At 37.9% G+C, this 14,357-nt stretch overlaps 1 protein-coding gene and 1 long non-coding RNA gene across 2 annotated transcripts; one reads left to right on the top strand and one right to left on the bottom strand.

Moving 5' to 3' along the window:
* Positions 1-2,274: 2,274 nt before the first annotated feature.
* Positions 2,275-3,147, top strand: LOC148867486 (uncharacterized). Its single transcript, XR_016109458.1, has 2 exons — positions 2,275-2,412; positions 2,712-3,147. It is a non-coding gene; the product is annotated as an uncharacterized LOC148867486 (long non-coding RNA).
* A 2,561-nt stretch (positions 3,148-5,708) lies between these two features.
* LOC148867485 (heavy metal-associated isoprenylated plant protein 35-like) lies at positions 5,709-7,583 on the bottom strand. Its single transcript, XM_088974672.1, has 3 exons — positions 7,335-7,583; positions 7,157-7,232; positions 5,709-6,918 (listed from the first exon to the last, which is right to left on the bottom strand). Exons 1-3 carry the CDS (start codon positions 7,383-7,385, stop codon positions 6,005-6,007), a joined length of 1,041 nt encoding a protein of 346 aa, XP_088830798.1. The 5' UTR covers positions 7,386-7,583; the 3' UTR covers positions 5,709-6,004.
* Positions 7,584-14,357: the final 6,774 nt, after the last annotated feature.

The following is a 14,357-nucleotide window of genomic DNA, read 5'->3' as shown; positions in this document are numbered from 1 at the left end:
AGAACTAATGTCTGTAATCAACAACAGCACAAGATATATATGAGCTTGATAAATAGGAAAGTAACCAAGAACAGAGATTGAAGACTCAACCCCAATAGGAAAAAGATACTAGGAATTGGGTTTCAAGCCAAGGACAAATGCAAGAGGCAGAGTGTCTGTTCTAAGAATCATAGAAAGAACAGGCTTGGGTAAAAGAATTAAGAAGAAATCTATGTTCTTTATTGGGTGAAAGAATTAATGTCCCATAATCAAGAATAAGCACATTTACATATAAGATGACTATGAATATGATAGATAGACCTGCAGCCAAGAACAGAGATTGAAGACTCAACCCCTGTAGGAAAGATACTAGGAATTGGGTTTCAAGCCAAGGACAAAGGCAAGAGGCAGAGTGTTTGTTCTAAGAATCATAGAAAGAACAGACACAGGTGAATAGATTAAGAAGAAGGCTATGTTCTCTTTTGGGTGAAGAATTAATGTCCTACAATCAAGAATAAGCACACTTAGACACAAGATGAATATGAGAATATGAATATGACAGATGGGCCTGCCGCCAAGAACAAAGATTGAAGACTCAACCCCAATAGGAAAGATACTGGCAATTGGGTTTCAAGCCAAGGACAAAGGCAAGAGGCAGAGTGTCTGTTCTAACAATCATAGAAAGAACATACTTGAGTGAAAGAATTAAGAAGAAAGCTATGCTCTCTATTGGGTGAAAGAATTAATGTCCTATAATCAAGAATAAGCACATTTAGACATAAGATGAATATGAATATGATAGAAGGGCCTGCAGCCAAGAACAAAGATTGAAGACTCAGCCCCATTAGTAAAGGTACTAGGAATTGAAGACTCAGAGTGTCTGTTCTAAGAATCATAGAAAGAACAGACTTCAGTCTGAAGACTGTGAAGCAACTGAAGGTAAAACTTACTTAGGTTCCCTATAAGTGAATTCTCTATCTGATTAATCAAAATGGACCCTCAATGACTTCTCAGTGAGAACCCAGTTTGGGTGCTGACACCATTTTCACTGACCTAAATCATGAAGGTTACTTTCTCATGCGCGATGATAATGTGCAATCATAATCAAAGCCAACCAACATGGGCCTTTTCCACCAAAAAGTCCATTTGGCCCACGTCTCTCCGTATCATTTGGCCCACCTACAGCTTTTAAAATTTATTTTTAGGGTGAATTACAGTGACCATTCTGTTCCCTTGTATATTTTGCAACGCAACACTTGTCCCCTTGTACTAATCTTCTCAATTATTAGTCCTTTGTGTTTTCATATAATGGTAGAAACCCTGATGATGTTTTATAGTGAATGAGAAATGACTTAGGGTCCGTTTGGTTCACAGTCAGAATCGGAATCCTTCGAGATTGAAATTGGAATGGTATATTTCCCTACGCTGTTTGGTTTAGACAGGAATATGAATGAGAATTGAAATCAGTAGTAATGAAATTTCATTCTGGGGGAGGGGGTGGGAATGGGATTTCGATTCTACCCAACCAAACAATTGGAATCCGATTTGGCGATTCCAGACCTTTATTCCTGCAAACCAAAGGGGACCTTAATTGTCTACACATCACTTCTGTGTTCTTCAAGCAAACGTCCAGATTGGTTAATGTGTGGGATCATAAATTCCATCTTTTGAAAACTCTGTGCTATACCACTTTGATGGCACATCTCTCATTCTCTCTCTCTCATATATATATATATATATATATATATTGGTGATTTTTCCAAAATTATTTGAAGCACAAAAGGAGTCTCCTAGTTCATGTAAAGATCCTTGTCCCAAAAGACATGCACATGTGCAAAATAAGCCTATTTGAATAGGTCAAATAGGTAAGTTTTATACTAAAGAAATTATGACTTTTAACAACCAATATTAGTCGTGAAAACCACCAATACAAGGTGGGGGTGTATATGATTGATATGGGCTGTCTGATTGAACACGTGGACAATACAGTGGGTCCTCTATCTGATGGATGGTGGGGATCAGCCACAAGATCCCCCCATGCATAATTGCATATGTATGGAAGAAATAGTTGGTTCAGGTAGGAAAGCGCCCTACTTTAACTTACTAACGGATCAATTTCTCAATTGATTTACAACTTTAAGGCATCTAGGCCTGTGCAAAAGCTGGGGAATCAAAAATTAATTAACTTTTTATTTAGATAATACTATTTTAAATATTCCCATTAATTTATTAAGCCACCACTTCTCATTATGAACCTACTTATTTTAAGATATGTAATATTACTTCATCTCTAATCGAGTACTCCATGCTCCTCCATTGCAGGTCTGAGCACAGAATAGGAGACACAGACATCATGAAGATGCCACTGTAATTGTAATCTTCATAGGGAGCAACCAACACTCACCAAAGCATCAACTGTCTGTGAGATTACAGGTTACAAATGAAAACTTGTGGTTAATTAATAACATATTTCTTTACTGTATATGTAGTCACAGTTAACTGTATATTCCCATTATCTATCAATTTTTCTTGCCATGTACAGATGATTTGCCTTGATGAAAGCTCTCCTATTGAGCTTTATCTATGCGCCACTTAATTTCTAAGGAAAAGACAAATCATAGTACTACTGCATTTCTTCCTTCTGCTGTAACATTTTATGTTTTATATGTGATATTATCTCTTGTCAGCTTCTGATCTCCAAATGCGTAATTCCATATGATCTATACTTACAGAAAGTCAGATTATTTCAACTGAGCAGACATGTCAGTTTCTGGGTTGAGTTTGCTGGATATTCAATTCCTTGCACACTGAATTAAGGATTTCTGCAATCCAAGGGATTTAAGCCAGGGGTGGTTCATGTAAATGATCCCAACAACCTCTTCCATGGATGCCAAGTTAATCATGGAATCAACAAGTAGTTTGTCCCCATCCCATCAGTCATTCTGTTTGAAACAGTTACAGTTCCTGGGTAAGTTGGCAAGTGTTTACTTCTGTAAACTATTCAATCTGGCTAAATTAACAGTGTTTATTCTCAAACTATTCGACCTGGGTAAATTCAAGATTGGTTTATTTTAGTTGTTGGTGGGTCTGGAATCACCATTATTATGATCACCATCAGGTTGATAAAGGAATAACACAAATGTCTATTCCAATTCCCAAGTACTAAAATAACAGTGGATTCAATGATGATGATGGTGGAAATAGGATAAGGTTATACAGCAAACAAACAACTAAAAGGTTGTATTTGTATATATAGGTGGCAAAGAAGACCAACAATTGCAAAGAAGATAGGACTGAAGGAATCAGATTCCTATAGAGAAATTGCAAAGAAGATGTATTGAACAGAAAATGCTAATATATTTTCTTTTGCGGTAATGATTCTTTGCTTATGATATCAATGTTCTTGTACTCATAATACCTTTGTTATTATCTTAGTGGGGTCTACTGTTAATAGAGAAATGATTGTTTGGCTACAATTTCTCCCTTACTCTGGGAGGACCCACCATTAGTTCTCTGTTTCAATAGCTTAAACTAGTACAACGGGTACCCGATCATGGCCTGAGTGCTGGCTATTGATAACAAAAACCCATGGCTCCTCTGGCTTGCTCAGAGGTGTGGATTTCAAGACCCAGATATCAGTTTGATTGGCTCTGCAAATTTTTAGGACCAATACAACCAAAGTTAGACTCACATGATAACAGTGCACAGATCCCTTTTTGGGTGATGGAAATATGATGATAGAAGGAGGGGGGGGGGGGGGGGGGGGGGGGGTTGCTTTGGGCTTTGGCCACCTTTACTCGAGAAGATTGAGAATGTGTATATAAATTATAAAACCATCCCTATTTTTGACAAAGAAAAGTTGAGTCCTTTTTCTGCAGATTCTGTCGATGACACCCTCACAACAAAGTACTGAGAGATAATTAATCCTTCCACCAACTATCTGGGCATCTGGGTATCTATTGAGTATTGATAGGGGAGAGTAGAATAGTAGAAAAATAACCCTATCTTATTATTTTTTCTCCTCTCTTCTTTTGATAATTAAGCTAGCTTCATATGTCGACAGCTCAAAGAATTTCTCCGATGAGAAACAAGAGCTGAGCAGAAATGAAAAGATGAGGATCTAAAAATGTCAGACATGATCAAGTGGCTGGGGGGAATAAAAAACAGAGGCTTCTAGAATTGGGAAAAGATGCAACAGTGACTCGGTGATCTAAGCTTTTGGGTATTTTATTTATTCCAGTCACAATATGTGAAAAGATTAGTGTCCATATTCTCTTCAAGATTTGTAAGGAATGATTCCTTGTGAATTTTACACTGGGGAAAGGTGATTGAAATACAGAGGGATCCATTCCAATGCTTGAGACAAGTTTCGGACGGGTGGCATGTCAAAATGATCGGTGGACTACATTGAAATTGATGAATGGTTTTTCAGAGTCGTAAGAGTTGGACCCACCCAGATGGTTGAACCGGTGACCCAGTGACTCAATAATGACCCTTTTCAGGTCTAGTTAACTGGTTTTTCACTGTTTTAATGGGCTTATGACCCAGCTAAACGATAAACTATGACCTAGTTAGTGAACATTCCAATTTTTGCTGGAATAACAATTTTTGTCTAAAAACATAATGAAAAAATTGAATATGGTGCAAATTTTCAAGTTCTATCCTTTATTTCTATTTATTCCCATAGACACGATCAGGCACCACGTAGGAAAAGAACACTTCTTCCAACAAAAAATGGTTTCAGGTAACGAGTCATCGGTTCAACTGTCCAGATTGAACAATTGAACTACCTGGGTTGAACAATTTTTTATTATATCAACGGTTTTTTACCAAATGGGATGTTTCACACAAATCAGACCCAATAATGGCTCAAACGGTTCAACCAAAACACTCAACAATAGATTAAAGACAGAAAAACAAAACTCCATGTCATAGTCTTATTGCATTTGTTTCCTATTCATTAACCAAGAGTCCAAGAATCCAGATATACATCAAAGCTAGGATTTTAGTAATTCTCCTCGGTGGGCTTTGTCTAAACATAGCCATCCACCCCATCACTGTCTAAAGAGAGAAAATGGGGAGAGCCAGTCAAAATATAAAGTCAACCCACAACTTAGCAAACATACAGTCATACACCATCCTTTTCTTTCTCTTTAGCCTCTTAGCATGGTTTATCGCTTTTAGAGAATGAGGCAGTGAGCAGGTAGGAAGAAGGTGAACGCCAATATGCAACCCTACAAACTACTAGCTTTTAAATCAAATCAAAAGTGGCCTAGTGGGTATCTACTAAGAAGAAAGAGAGCACTTGGCAAAAGCAAAAACCCTCTATTAAGAAAGAGAAATTTATCACCCATCACACAAATTTAAAAGGCAGTATTAATTAAAAGACAGCTTTTCAAAAGAAAAAGCTTACCCCAAAAGCCAAAGCCTGGCCTTTATCACTTAATCTCCACCTCATAATAAAGTAGATAGAGAGAGAGATGGAGAGAGAATGTGTTAAAAGAAGCAATTGTACCAAATTGATTTTAGCTCCCTACAATTTATACAGAGCTCCTGGCTTAAAACCAAACCCGCAAACAGTTCATAAAAAGCAGGAGAACTGAGAACCAACCCCTCCAGCAACCCAACTTGGACAGTTGTTCTTGTCTCCATCTCTTTATCAAAACCTCCTTTACTTGAAGACTTAAACAATGTGATTATGTGTCAGATAGAGAGGAGAGAGAGAGATCTGATGTCTACACTAGAAAGTACAAAAATCTATAACATTACAAGACTAATTAAGAACTCTCTGAAGCTAAAAAAGCAACAAGAATAAACCCAGAACCCCTCAACCAAAAACCATCTTACTTCTCCTTTCCCAATACTAACCCTACCATTACCTTCCTTATGACTTATGTACATGGTTACAGAATTAACTCTCTCATTCAGTCATTCAGTCGTTCTCCCCCAAAGCTAGCTGATACGAGTGGTATAAGCTACGTGTAGACAGAACCCAACATGCCCACGTCGATTTACGACGAACCCATCACATGATCATGCACCCATTAGGATTCTCATCGCTGAACATCTCGAATGAATCGGACGCTGGTGCTGGTGCTGGTGCATCATAAGAGACTGGGTGAGTGTACGTGAACGTGTACTGAGGTGGTGCTGGGGGCACGTAGTAGGATGCACCGTAGTTAGACGACGGGTATGCCGTATTGTAACTTACGGCATACACTGGAGGGGGACAATACGCACCGTACGGGTATACATGCTGACGAGGAGGGCTGAGATTCATTGGCACGGTGGTGGGACCAGTGTGACTAGGGCTTGCAGCATTCGGACCAGGAGTAGTAGTGGGGGAGGTAGGAGAAGGAGATCCTCCTGCGTTGGCTGCTGCTGTGTCGCCGGTGGCTTCATCTCCGCCCTGGTTTCCATTCCCTTTCTGCCCCTTCTTTTTCTTCTTTTTACCTCCATTACCACCGGCCCCACCGCCACTTCTATCGGCGGGCCCGTCACCATCACTGCCCTTTTGGTCAGGCGGTGGAGACTGGCTCCCAGCCTGCGAGTTTTCCGGCTTCTTTTCGTCGGTCTCCGGGTTTTTGTTTTGTCCGGCGGTGCCATTTTTTGCGGGTTTCCCGCTTCCACCTTCGCTGGCTTTGGCGGTGGTTCCACCACTTTCACTGTTTTTAGCGGATGTGGGTTTTGCTTCGTTGCTTTCTGCTGCTGCTTTCTTTGGGCTACTGTCAGCATTGTTGTTTTCATGGCTTTTCGAGTTGTTTGGTTTCTCGTTGTTCTTCGCTTTTCCAGATTTTTTCTCTTTCTTCTCAGCTTTTTCAGGCCAAAGCTCCGCGTGCTTCCCTGTTTTCTGCAGTTTCTTGATCAGGGTCTCTGCGTCGACATTTCCAGTCACTACAACTTTGTGTTGCTGGGAATCGACAGTTGTGGTATAAACACCTGGAGAGACAGACACAAGGAAAAACAAACCCAGAAAAGGTAAACCCACCGGAGACAAGGTAAAATGATCAGAGAGAGAGAGAGAGCAAATTAAAAGCCGGAAACAGATGCTTAGCAAGAAAACCCAGATGCAGAAAACAGATAAACTACGAGATTTGAACCCAGAAAGAGATGAAAACGAAGAAACCAAAAGAGAGAGAAAAAAAAAAAAAAAAAAAAACTATTGTTTTGCTCGTACCTTCGATACTCTGTAGAACCTTCTTGACCTTTCTCTTGCAGCCTTGACAGTGGATGGACACTTTCAAGAGATGCGTCTGGGAAACAGAAAAGAAAAGAAATCTTAGAAACACTACACAAGTTTAGACTCAGATTGGAAAAGAAAGAAGACATGGGTATCGATATAAATAGTAATTTACCTCGTATTTCAGCGGTTGTGTAGCTTCTTCATCAGCTCCCGTTGTTGCCATGAGAGAGAGAGAGAGAGAGAGAGAGAGAGATGAATATGAGCTTAGGAGGTTGGTGGAGAAAGAAGAGAAAGCGTTTGCGTTAAGACTGTTTAAAGAAGAGAGGAACACTGAAAGAGGGACGAAGGTCACTTAACATTTTAGAGAAAGTTGGAGAGAGTATAAAAGTTGGTGCCTGCGAGGTGGTGAATAGATTGGAGAAAGGGAGTCCGGATTTTCTGTAGAGAAATACAGTGAGTTAATTCTGCACCACCTATCAGAATTTGACACCTGTTCCCTATCAACCCAATCCCCAAGCAGCTGTCCAACGCTAACAGGTGAAGGAGCCATGGCATACGATAGGCAAAATGGATCGAAATTTGTTATTTTGTGAAAAAACCGGCAAGCGAAAAGACAGAGAAACCCCGTCCTCTTCTTTTTGACAAGAAAAACAAACAGCGATCTCTGCGGATACAAATCTGGTAATTAATCAAGTAATTAGGAATTAATAATACTCGTAACACAAAATTAAATATATAGATTAAGTTCTTAATCCCGTTTACTTGACTTACTATTCAAATATGCTTTTCTTATTTTGAGTGGGGAGAGAGAGATAATAAAATAATGTGCCTGTAGAAGATAATTAATAATATAGTAATATACCTTCCTTTTTTGTTTTTTAGTAGAAATCAGAATTTTCTGAACCAATAAGATTGATGGTGGTTGGAATTTGGAAATAATAGTGTTTACTTAAAACTTTCTATTTATTCCATTTCAAAGCTGAAGTAGTGCCTCTAATCACTTCGCCATCAACACATAATTAGTGACCTCGATCTGCTTAGGAATTAAACACCCAGTTATCAGATTATAAGGTGGGTGAAACCAAATGATCGTTATTTCTTTCTTAATTCTTGTTATCAGTCGAGGGAGTGAATGAATGAACGAATTGGGTGGTTGAATCAAATGGTAAAACGAGAGAGATAAAAGAGATAAAGGGTGTCTGTGTCTGGTGATTTAAGTTCTCTCTCTTTATCTGGTATCTGGATGAGTTTCAGTGGTTCAGGGTTTTGAAGCAAGTAATGATTAAGGAGAGAGGAATTAATTAAAGAAGAAAGAAAAGTGAAGGTTGTGAGGGAAGACAAAGACTTCATGGTACTAATTCCATTTCCCCTCGAAATAAAAGGTTCCTGAGTTCCTCTTTTACCGAGACATTTGATTGAAGTTGCTTTCATTGTCAATTGCAAATAAGTGATGATGACGAATAAATTGTTGCCATGGCTCTCCTTACATACAAGTCATTACGTATTAATGCATCAATGAAGAGACAGACAGAGCTAGAGACAGAGAGAGGAGGAGGAGGAGGAGAAGATATCTGAGATATGAGAGCGCAATAAAGGATAGAGAAGACTGAAGAGATGAAACTGGTATCAAAGTACAGTCCATTGTTCAAGAATTAAGAGACTTTTCAGTGGTAGATGTCATGTTATTAAGCGAGCCACGCATAAAGCCTGCATGAAAATGAAGAGACCGTGGGTCTACACTCTACAGTTTCTCTCCCCAGAGCCCCAGAGGTGTTCGACGTTTTGGCTCTTTTTAAAAGTTTCAATTTTGAACTCACCCTCCATGTACGTATCAACTAATAAAGCTCTCTCTCATCCAGTCACTCTACTTAATGTTTCACATACTAGACTCAAGCAAATAATAATTATATAATGGTAAATAACACTTACCTCGTCTGATATTTCAGACAAAATCAGATCTCCGTTCTGGGCTGAGGGAGAGAGATGGAGAGTATCGGAGAGAAAGAGAAAGAGAATCTACTTTACAGACGACACGTGAGGTTGTACCCAAAATGTTTTGACTGCTTACGTGACATGATTTTGCTGTATTACACCAAAGATTAGTGCCCTGAAACACTCACCCAACAGCGGATCACAGCCTCATGAAACGGAGAGATCCTCTTTGTTTATTAGGCCTCGTTTGTTTCATGGGGTAAGTTGATCATTCTGATAACTGATCAATTTCCCTTCCTTTATGGGTCTCATGGTAAGCCCTACGCATCAATTGATAATTGCATGATTTTCAAAATCGGACTGGACCGGGCAGTCAGACCGGAATAACAGGGAACCAGTCAGGTGACCGGTTTCATTTTTCCCCAAAATTGGATATTTGTAAAAAAATGTTAATTTGGTCAGTAAATTATTGACTTGGGCGGTTGAACCGTTCAACGGTTTTGACAGTTTTTTTAATTTTTTTGTTAGAACGGGCTGATCGTTTGGTTTGAATGGTTGGATCATTTGACTTGAGAACAAGACTCCTGATCGATTCATTTTCCGGGCCGTTTTTAAAAACCTTGGATAATTGATAAACTTGATTCACATTTTAATCCATTTTTGCACCATCTTGATTGTTTAAAATCGGTGCAAAGTATTTGCCTATCATGAAATACTCCAACTATCTTATATTCTGATGCCTCAAAAAGTTAATGCTCTCCTCTCAGAGTACAAAAGTATCAAAAAATATATATCACAAATACTCTCAAACACGAACCGGGTACATAAATACTCTGATTCGACGTTTGTATTGCAAACAAAGAGAGCCTAAGTAAAAAAACACTTACCCATGTAAATTCACTTAGACTCGTTTGGCATTCCTTACTTTTTGTAAGGAAGATGAGTCATTAAAGCAAATGCAGCATTAACTAGGTAAACGAAAATGAAGGGAGTTCTGATTTATCTTCTGAATTATAAGCTCAAAGAATTGGATGAACATGTCCATGCAGTGTGGAAGATGATGAGGCGTGATAAAAAGGGATAAAAACAACTCTCTCTCTCTCTCTCTCTCTTCTCATAATCTCTCATAGATTCACGCACGCAAACAAACAAAACCAGAATTAGTCCATGAATCTACCAAATGACATTGCACGGTGACCAAAAGCCCACCAACCACTCGATGGAAATCGGAAAAGAAAGCTTTTGATGTTCATTAATCATTTTATTGAAAGAAGTTTGATTCCCCCAGCAGCAGCTTTCAGCTTTCGGCTTTCAGAGTGTATAATTGACATGGACAGGCGAAAGAACTAACGTGGCTTGCTCATGACTCATGAGAGAGCTCAGAGAGAGATGGCGGTACAAATTGCCTTGGACAATCTCAACCGGTCCCATCGTCCCTCCCAGCAGGAAGGTGAAATCATCTTCAAAAGACAAAAATACCTGCGTTCAAAATTATAGCTAGTCTGCACTTTCCGTCGCTTTTGGTAACGGAGAATATACAGACGACAGGGCTGTGATGATGATGAAAATGAAATTATCTGCAACTAATGACGGAAGTAAAGTTTGATTTTAACAACAACAGCACTGATCGCTTTCTCACTCCTCAGCTCTCCCCAAATATCTGATTTGAATGAATGTATTGGTACAGTCCGAAGTCCAGATGCATTCATCAAAAGCTAAGTATTCACATTGTTCAATGATGTGGGTATGCAACCAATGTAAGCAAAAAGAAACAATGGAAGGATCAGAAATAGTATAGAGAGGGATAAAATGCTCAGCGAAAAGTTTTTTCTGTGGATCCGATCGCACAGAGAATCAATCGGTTTTGGATATAAATTGAACCAAAGAATCTAAATGATGAAAAAGTGCGCATTTCGCAAAAGCTAAGGCTAAGGCTCCTGGAGTCATTAAATTGCCACTTGCTACCCATTCAAAAGAGTGGAAACTCTTACTCCCCCATTTGTTTTCCTGGTGGGGGTAAATTGGTCAACCGGGTAATTGACCAGCAACTCATTTATCCAGGTAAGTGAAAACAAATAAGGCCTTGCCCCATTCACTTTTAGGTAAGTTACTTGTCTGAATAAACGCAGTTATTTGGGTAAGTTTTTCTTAGAAAATACTTACTTACCCGGATAAGTGTATATACCCGTGTTCTTTTATTTCTTAATTAAAAAAGAAAATGATCATTTTATCTATAAAAATTTATTATTAAATGGGCATTTTTGCCCTATTTAAGTATTGGAATCTTCCCCTATTTACCCACTTAAGAGATGATCCATGAATAACTTCCAAATCAAACCCAACTTCAAACAATTGCCGTAATTATTTGGCTAATTATTTAACAAAAAATCAGAGTTGCCAAAACAAATTTTCTAATTCAAGACCTAGCAAATGGATGATGCAGAGAAACATGTTTGGTGGTACGAGAGTACCATGAAAGCGCGGGCAGAGAAACTGGAAAGCTTGTATACACGAAGCCAAACAATTACAGTCACATAATGTAACAACATTCACAGCTTACAGTGTGCTTTCACGCTAGTGGTACTACGGAGCTTGTTTGGTTCAGCTTTGTAGAATGTGAGTAATGCAATTTTATTACAGTCACATAATGTGACTTGGGGCACATTGGTATTGGTTGCAGAGACGTGGGACAAACTTGTTAATTATTAGTCAAACAGTACATCTATTCAAACTCTGTTAATGACTACAAAATAAAAGTAGGTATTAAGATAGAAGCAGAATGATGAGGGAAATTTATTCATCAATTTTAAATAGATTTCAACTATGATGCATTCATTAATATTGATTACATGCTAAATTCAGATTTCAACCAATGAATTTTAAATAGATTTCAACTATGATGCATTCATTAATATTGATTACATGCTAAATTCAGATTTCAATCAATTAAGTTTAAGTCTTCTTATTTTCATCATATTTTACATTTAACAAGATGTGTTTATAGTCATCTTCAACTAATATGCAGATTGTAGCGGATCCACCATAGATTTTGCCTTTTAGATAAACAAATAAGCAAACGTATGGCTTTTTATTGCAAAAGGAAAGCAAAGAAAAGGCATACAAAAATGATATTATTAAATTATAATCAAATGACAAGAAAATGGAACATGATAGCAATGGGAGTAGGAAGGAACAACTTCTCTCACTTTTGTCTTTTTCTCTACTGTTTTTCTCAAGCCAATAGCATTCCCAATGACTTCTGGAACATATCTTTGAACGTAAACCATATGCGTTGTAGAATCCCCTCTTTATGATATAAGCACTTAACATTGTGTTTGGTTTTATAGAAAATGAGAGAAGCAAAAAAGTTAAGGAAAGTTCTTTAGGCTCCATTTATTTAACATGGATATTGTGGTTCGCATTTGCAAGCATTTATTTAACATGTAAAAAAATAATGATTATCAGATCAAAAATATATTTTCTCACATATTTGTACTCTGGAAAGAGAGCAGTGTATTTTTTTGATAATCAACTTTTTAATTAAAGTTAAGGCATTAGAGCATAAGGTAGTTGGAGCATTTAATGATGCAGCCCAAACTTAGCACCGATTTCAAACAAACAATATGAATGTAAAAACGGTTTAAAATTTGAACCATATTTGCATTTATGAACCAAAAAAAAGGATAAATATGCAGTGTACATATTTGTGTTTGCATTGCAAGTTTGCAACCAAATGCAGCCTTAAGGATTTTCAAAATTTTTGTTAAGGACTTTAGCTCTATTTTCTGTTTCTCTTGTATTTTCTATCAAATCAAACGTGTAAGATGGAAAAAAAAAAAAAAAAAAAACCAAAAAGGAATAAAAAAGAATATCACGACTGTTAGTGAATTAACAAATGTAACCTTTGAATGTGTGACATCTACAAGTTTAGATCTACTGACCACAGCACAGTGCTGGCTACATTCACTCAGCCGCACATTGAGAACATCTCTTGTACTTTATATCACTAATACTCCCAATGTAAGGTTGGATAAATGTGGCTAGCAATGCGTTGTGTTCAGCAAACCTGGACTCGGCATCTACATGAAACACTTACAGACATTAACCATTTGGCCATGTGCAGACTGTACAAACCATGGTGCATTCACTAACACTGGCTTACATGTTAAGTTCAAATATTAAAGATGTACTTTTTTTATATTTTTTGAAGGGCTATACAACAGGGGGCAGCCCATCCCCCAACCCATAAACCCCCCTTATCCAAGTGCAGACGGGATTCAATCCCAAGTATCGGCTGCGACCAACAGGAGACCTTACCAACCAAGTGGTTGGCATCTTACTTCTACAAGATGTACTTACCATCACATTTAACCAGTCATGTCTTTTGCTACATAGTTAGTGAGATGCACTATAGATTTTGCTATATTAAGATGGTTTCCAAAGGTTTAGGTTTCTACTTTATTTATAGCGTTGTACTAAAACTTAGTAAACATGCTAAACATTTCTCTCTTTCCCATTGAGTCAAATTTAAGAGAGAAGCATCCAGCCTATTTGGATATTCTATTCTATTCTACTTGTTCCACACTTCTACTATTATATTACCCATTCTGTTCACATGTTACAATGGACCCATCAAATCCAAAGCCATAGAGTATGGACAAACAACTCCAAGCAATTTCCTTACAATAACTATAAAAGGGGGAGGTATAAAATTGTAAGATCCAAAGCCCAGAAAGGGACAATTCAGGCCCAAAACAGATGCCCAAAGAACAAAATATCCAAATATGGGTATCGGTGTTTATCGAAATGGCCAATATCTTTTTTGTTTTTTGTTTTTTATTTTATAATAAGTAGAGAGTTGGGGAAGAGGTCTAAGAACTTAAAAAAAAAATTGTATCACTGTATCCAAACATATCCGAATAAAATGCTACTCAACAGCAAATTATTGAAGGTTGAAGGAATCTTTCCCACCTTATAACAGTCTAGAGCAAGTAATTACAGTATTTTTTACTCTATCTTTCCTTTCTATTACCTACCTAACATACCGCATGGCCTATTTAGATTATATCTCTGAAACTTTCATGTCCCAAATCAAAAAAGAAAAGAAGAAAAAAATCCTTTCTGTTTGTGCATTTTGCTGGTGCAGCGACTGGTGAGTTATTGTCTCATCAACCACAATAGACCTACTCGTATTCAATGCAAGGGCCTCGGTGAGTTGGAAGATAGAAACAAAGGTTAGATCATCAGTGGTTTGATCAATGTG

The sequence above is a fragment of the Nelumbo lutea genome, chromosome 3, assembly GCF_056320005.1.
Source record: "Nelumbo lutea isolate HS-2025 chromosome 3, American lotus-T2T, whole genome shotgun sequence".
Taxonomy (NCBI): Eukaryota; Viridiplantae; Streptophyta; class Magnoliopsida; order Proteales; family Nelumbonaceae; genus Nelumbo; species Nelumbo lutea.
This window is presented reverse-complemented; position numbering and strand designations above follow the sequence as displayed.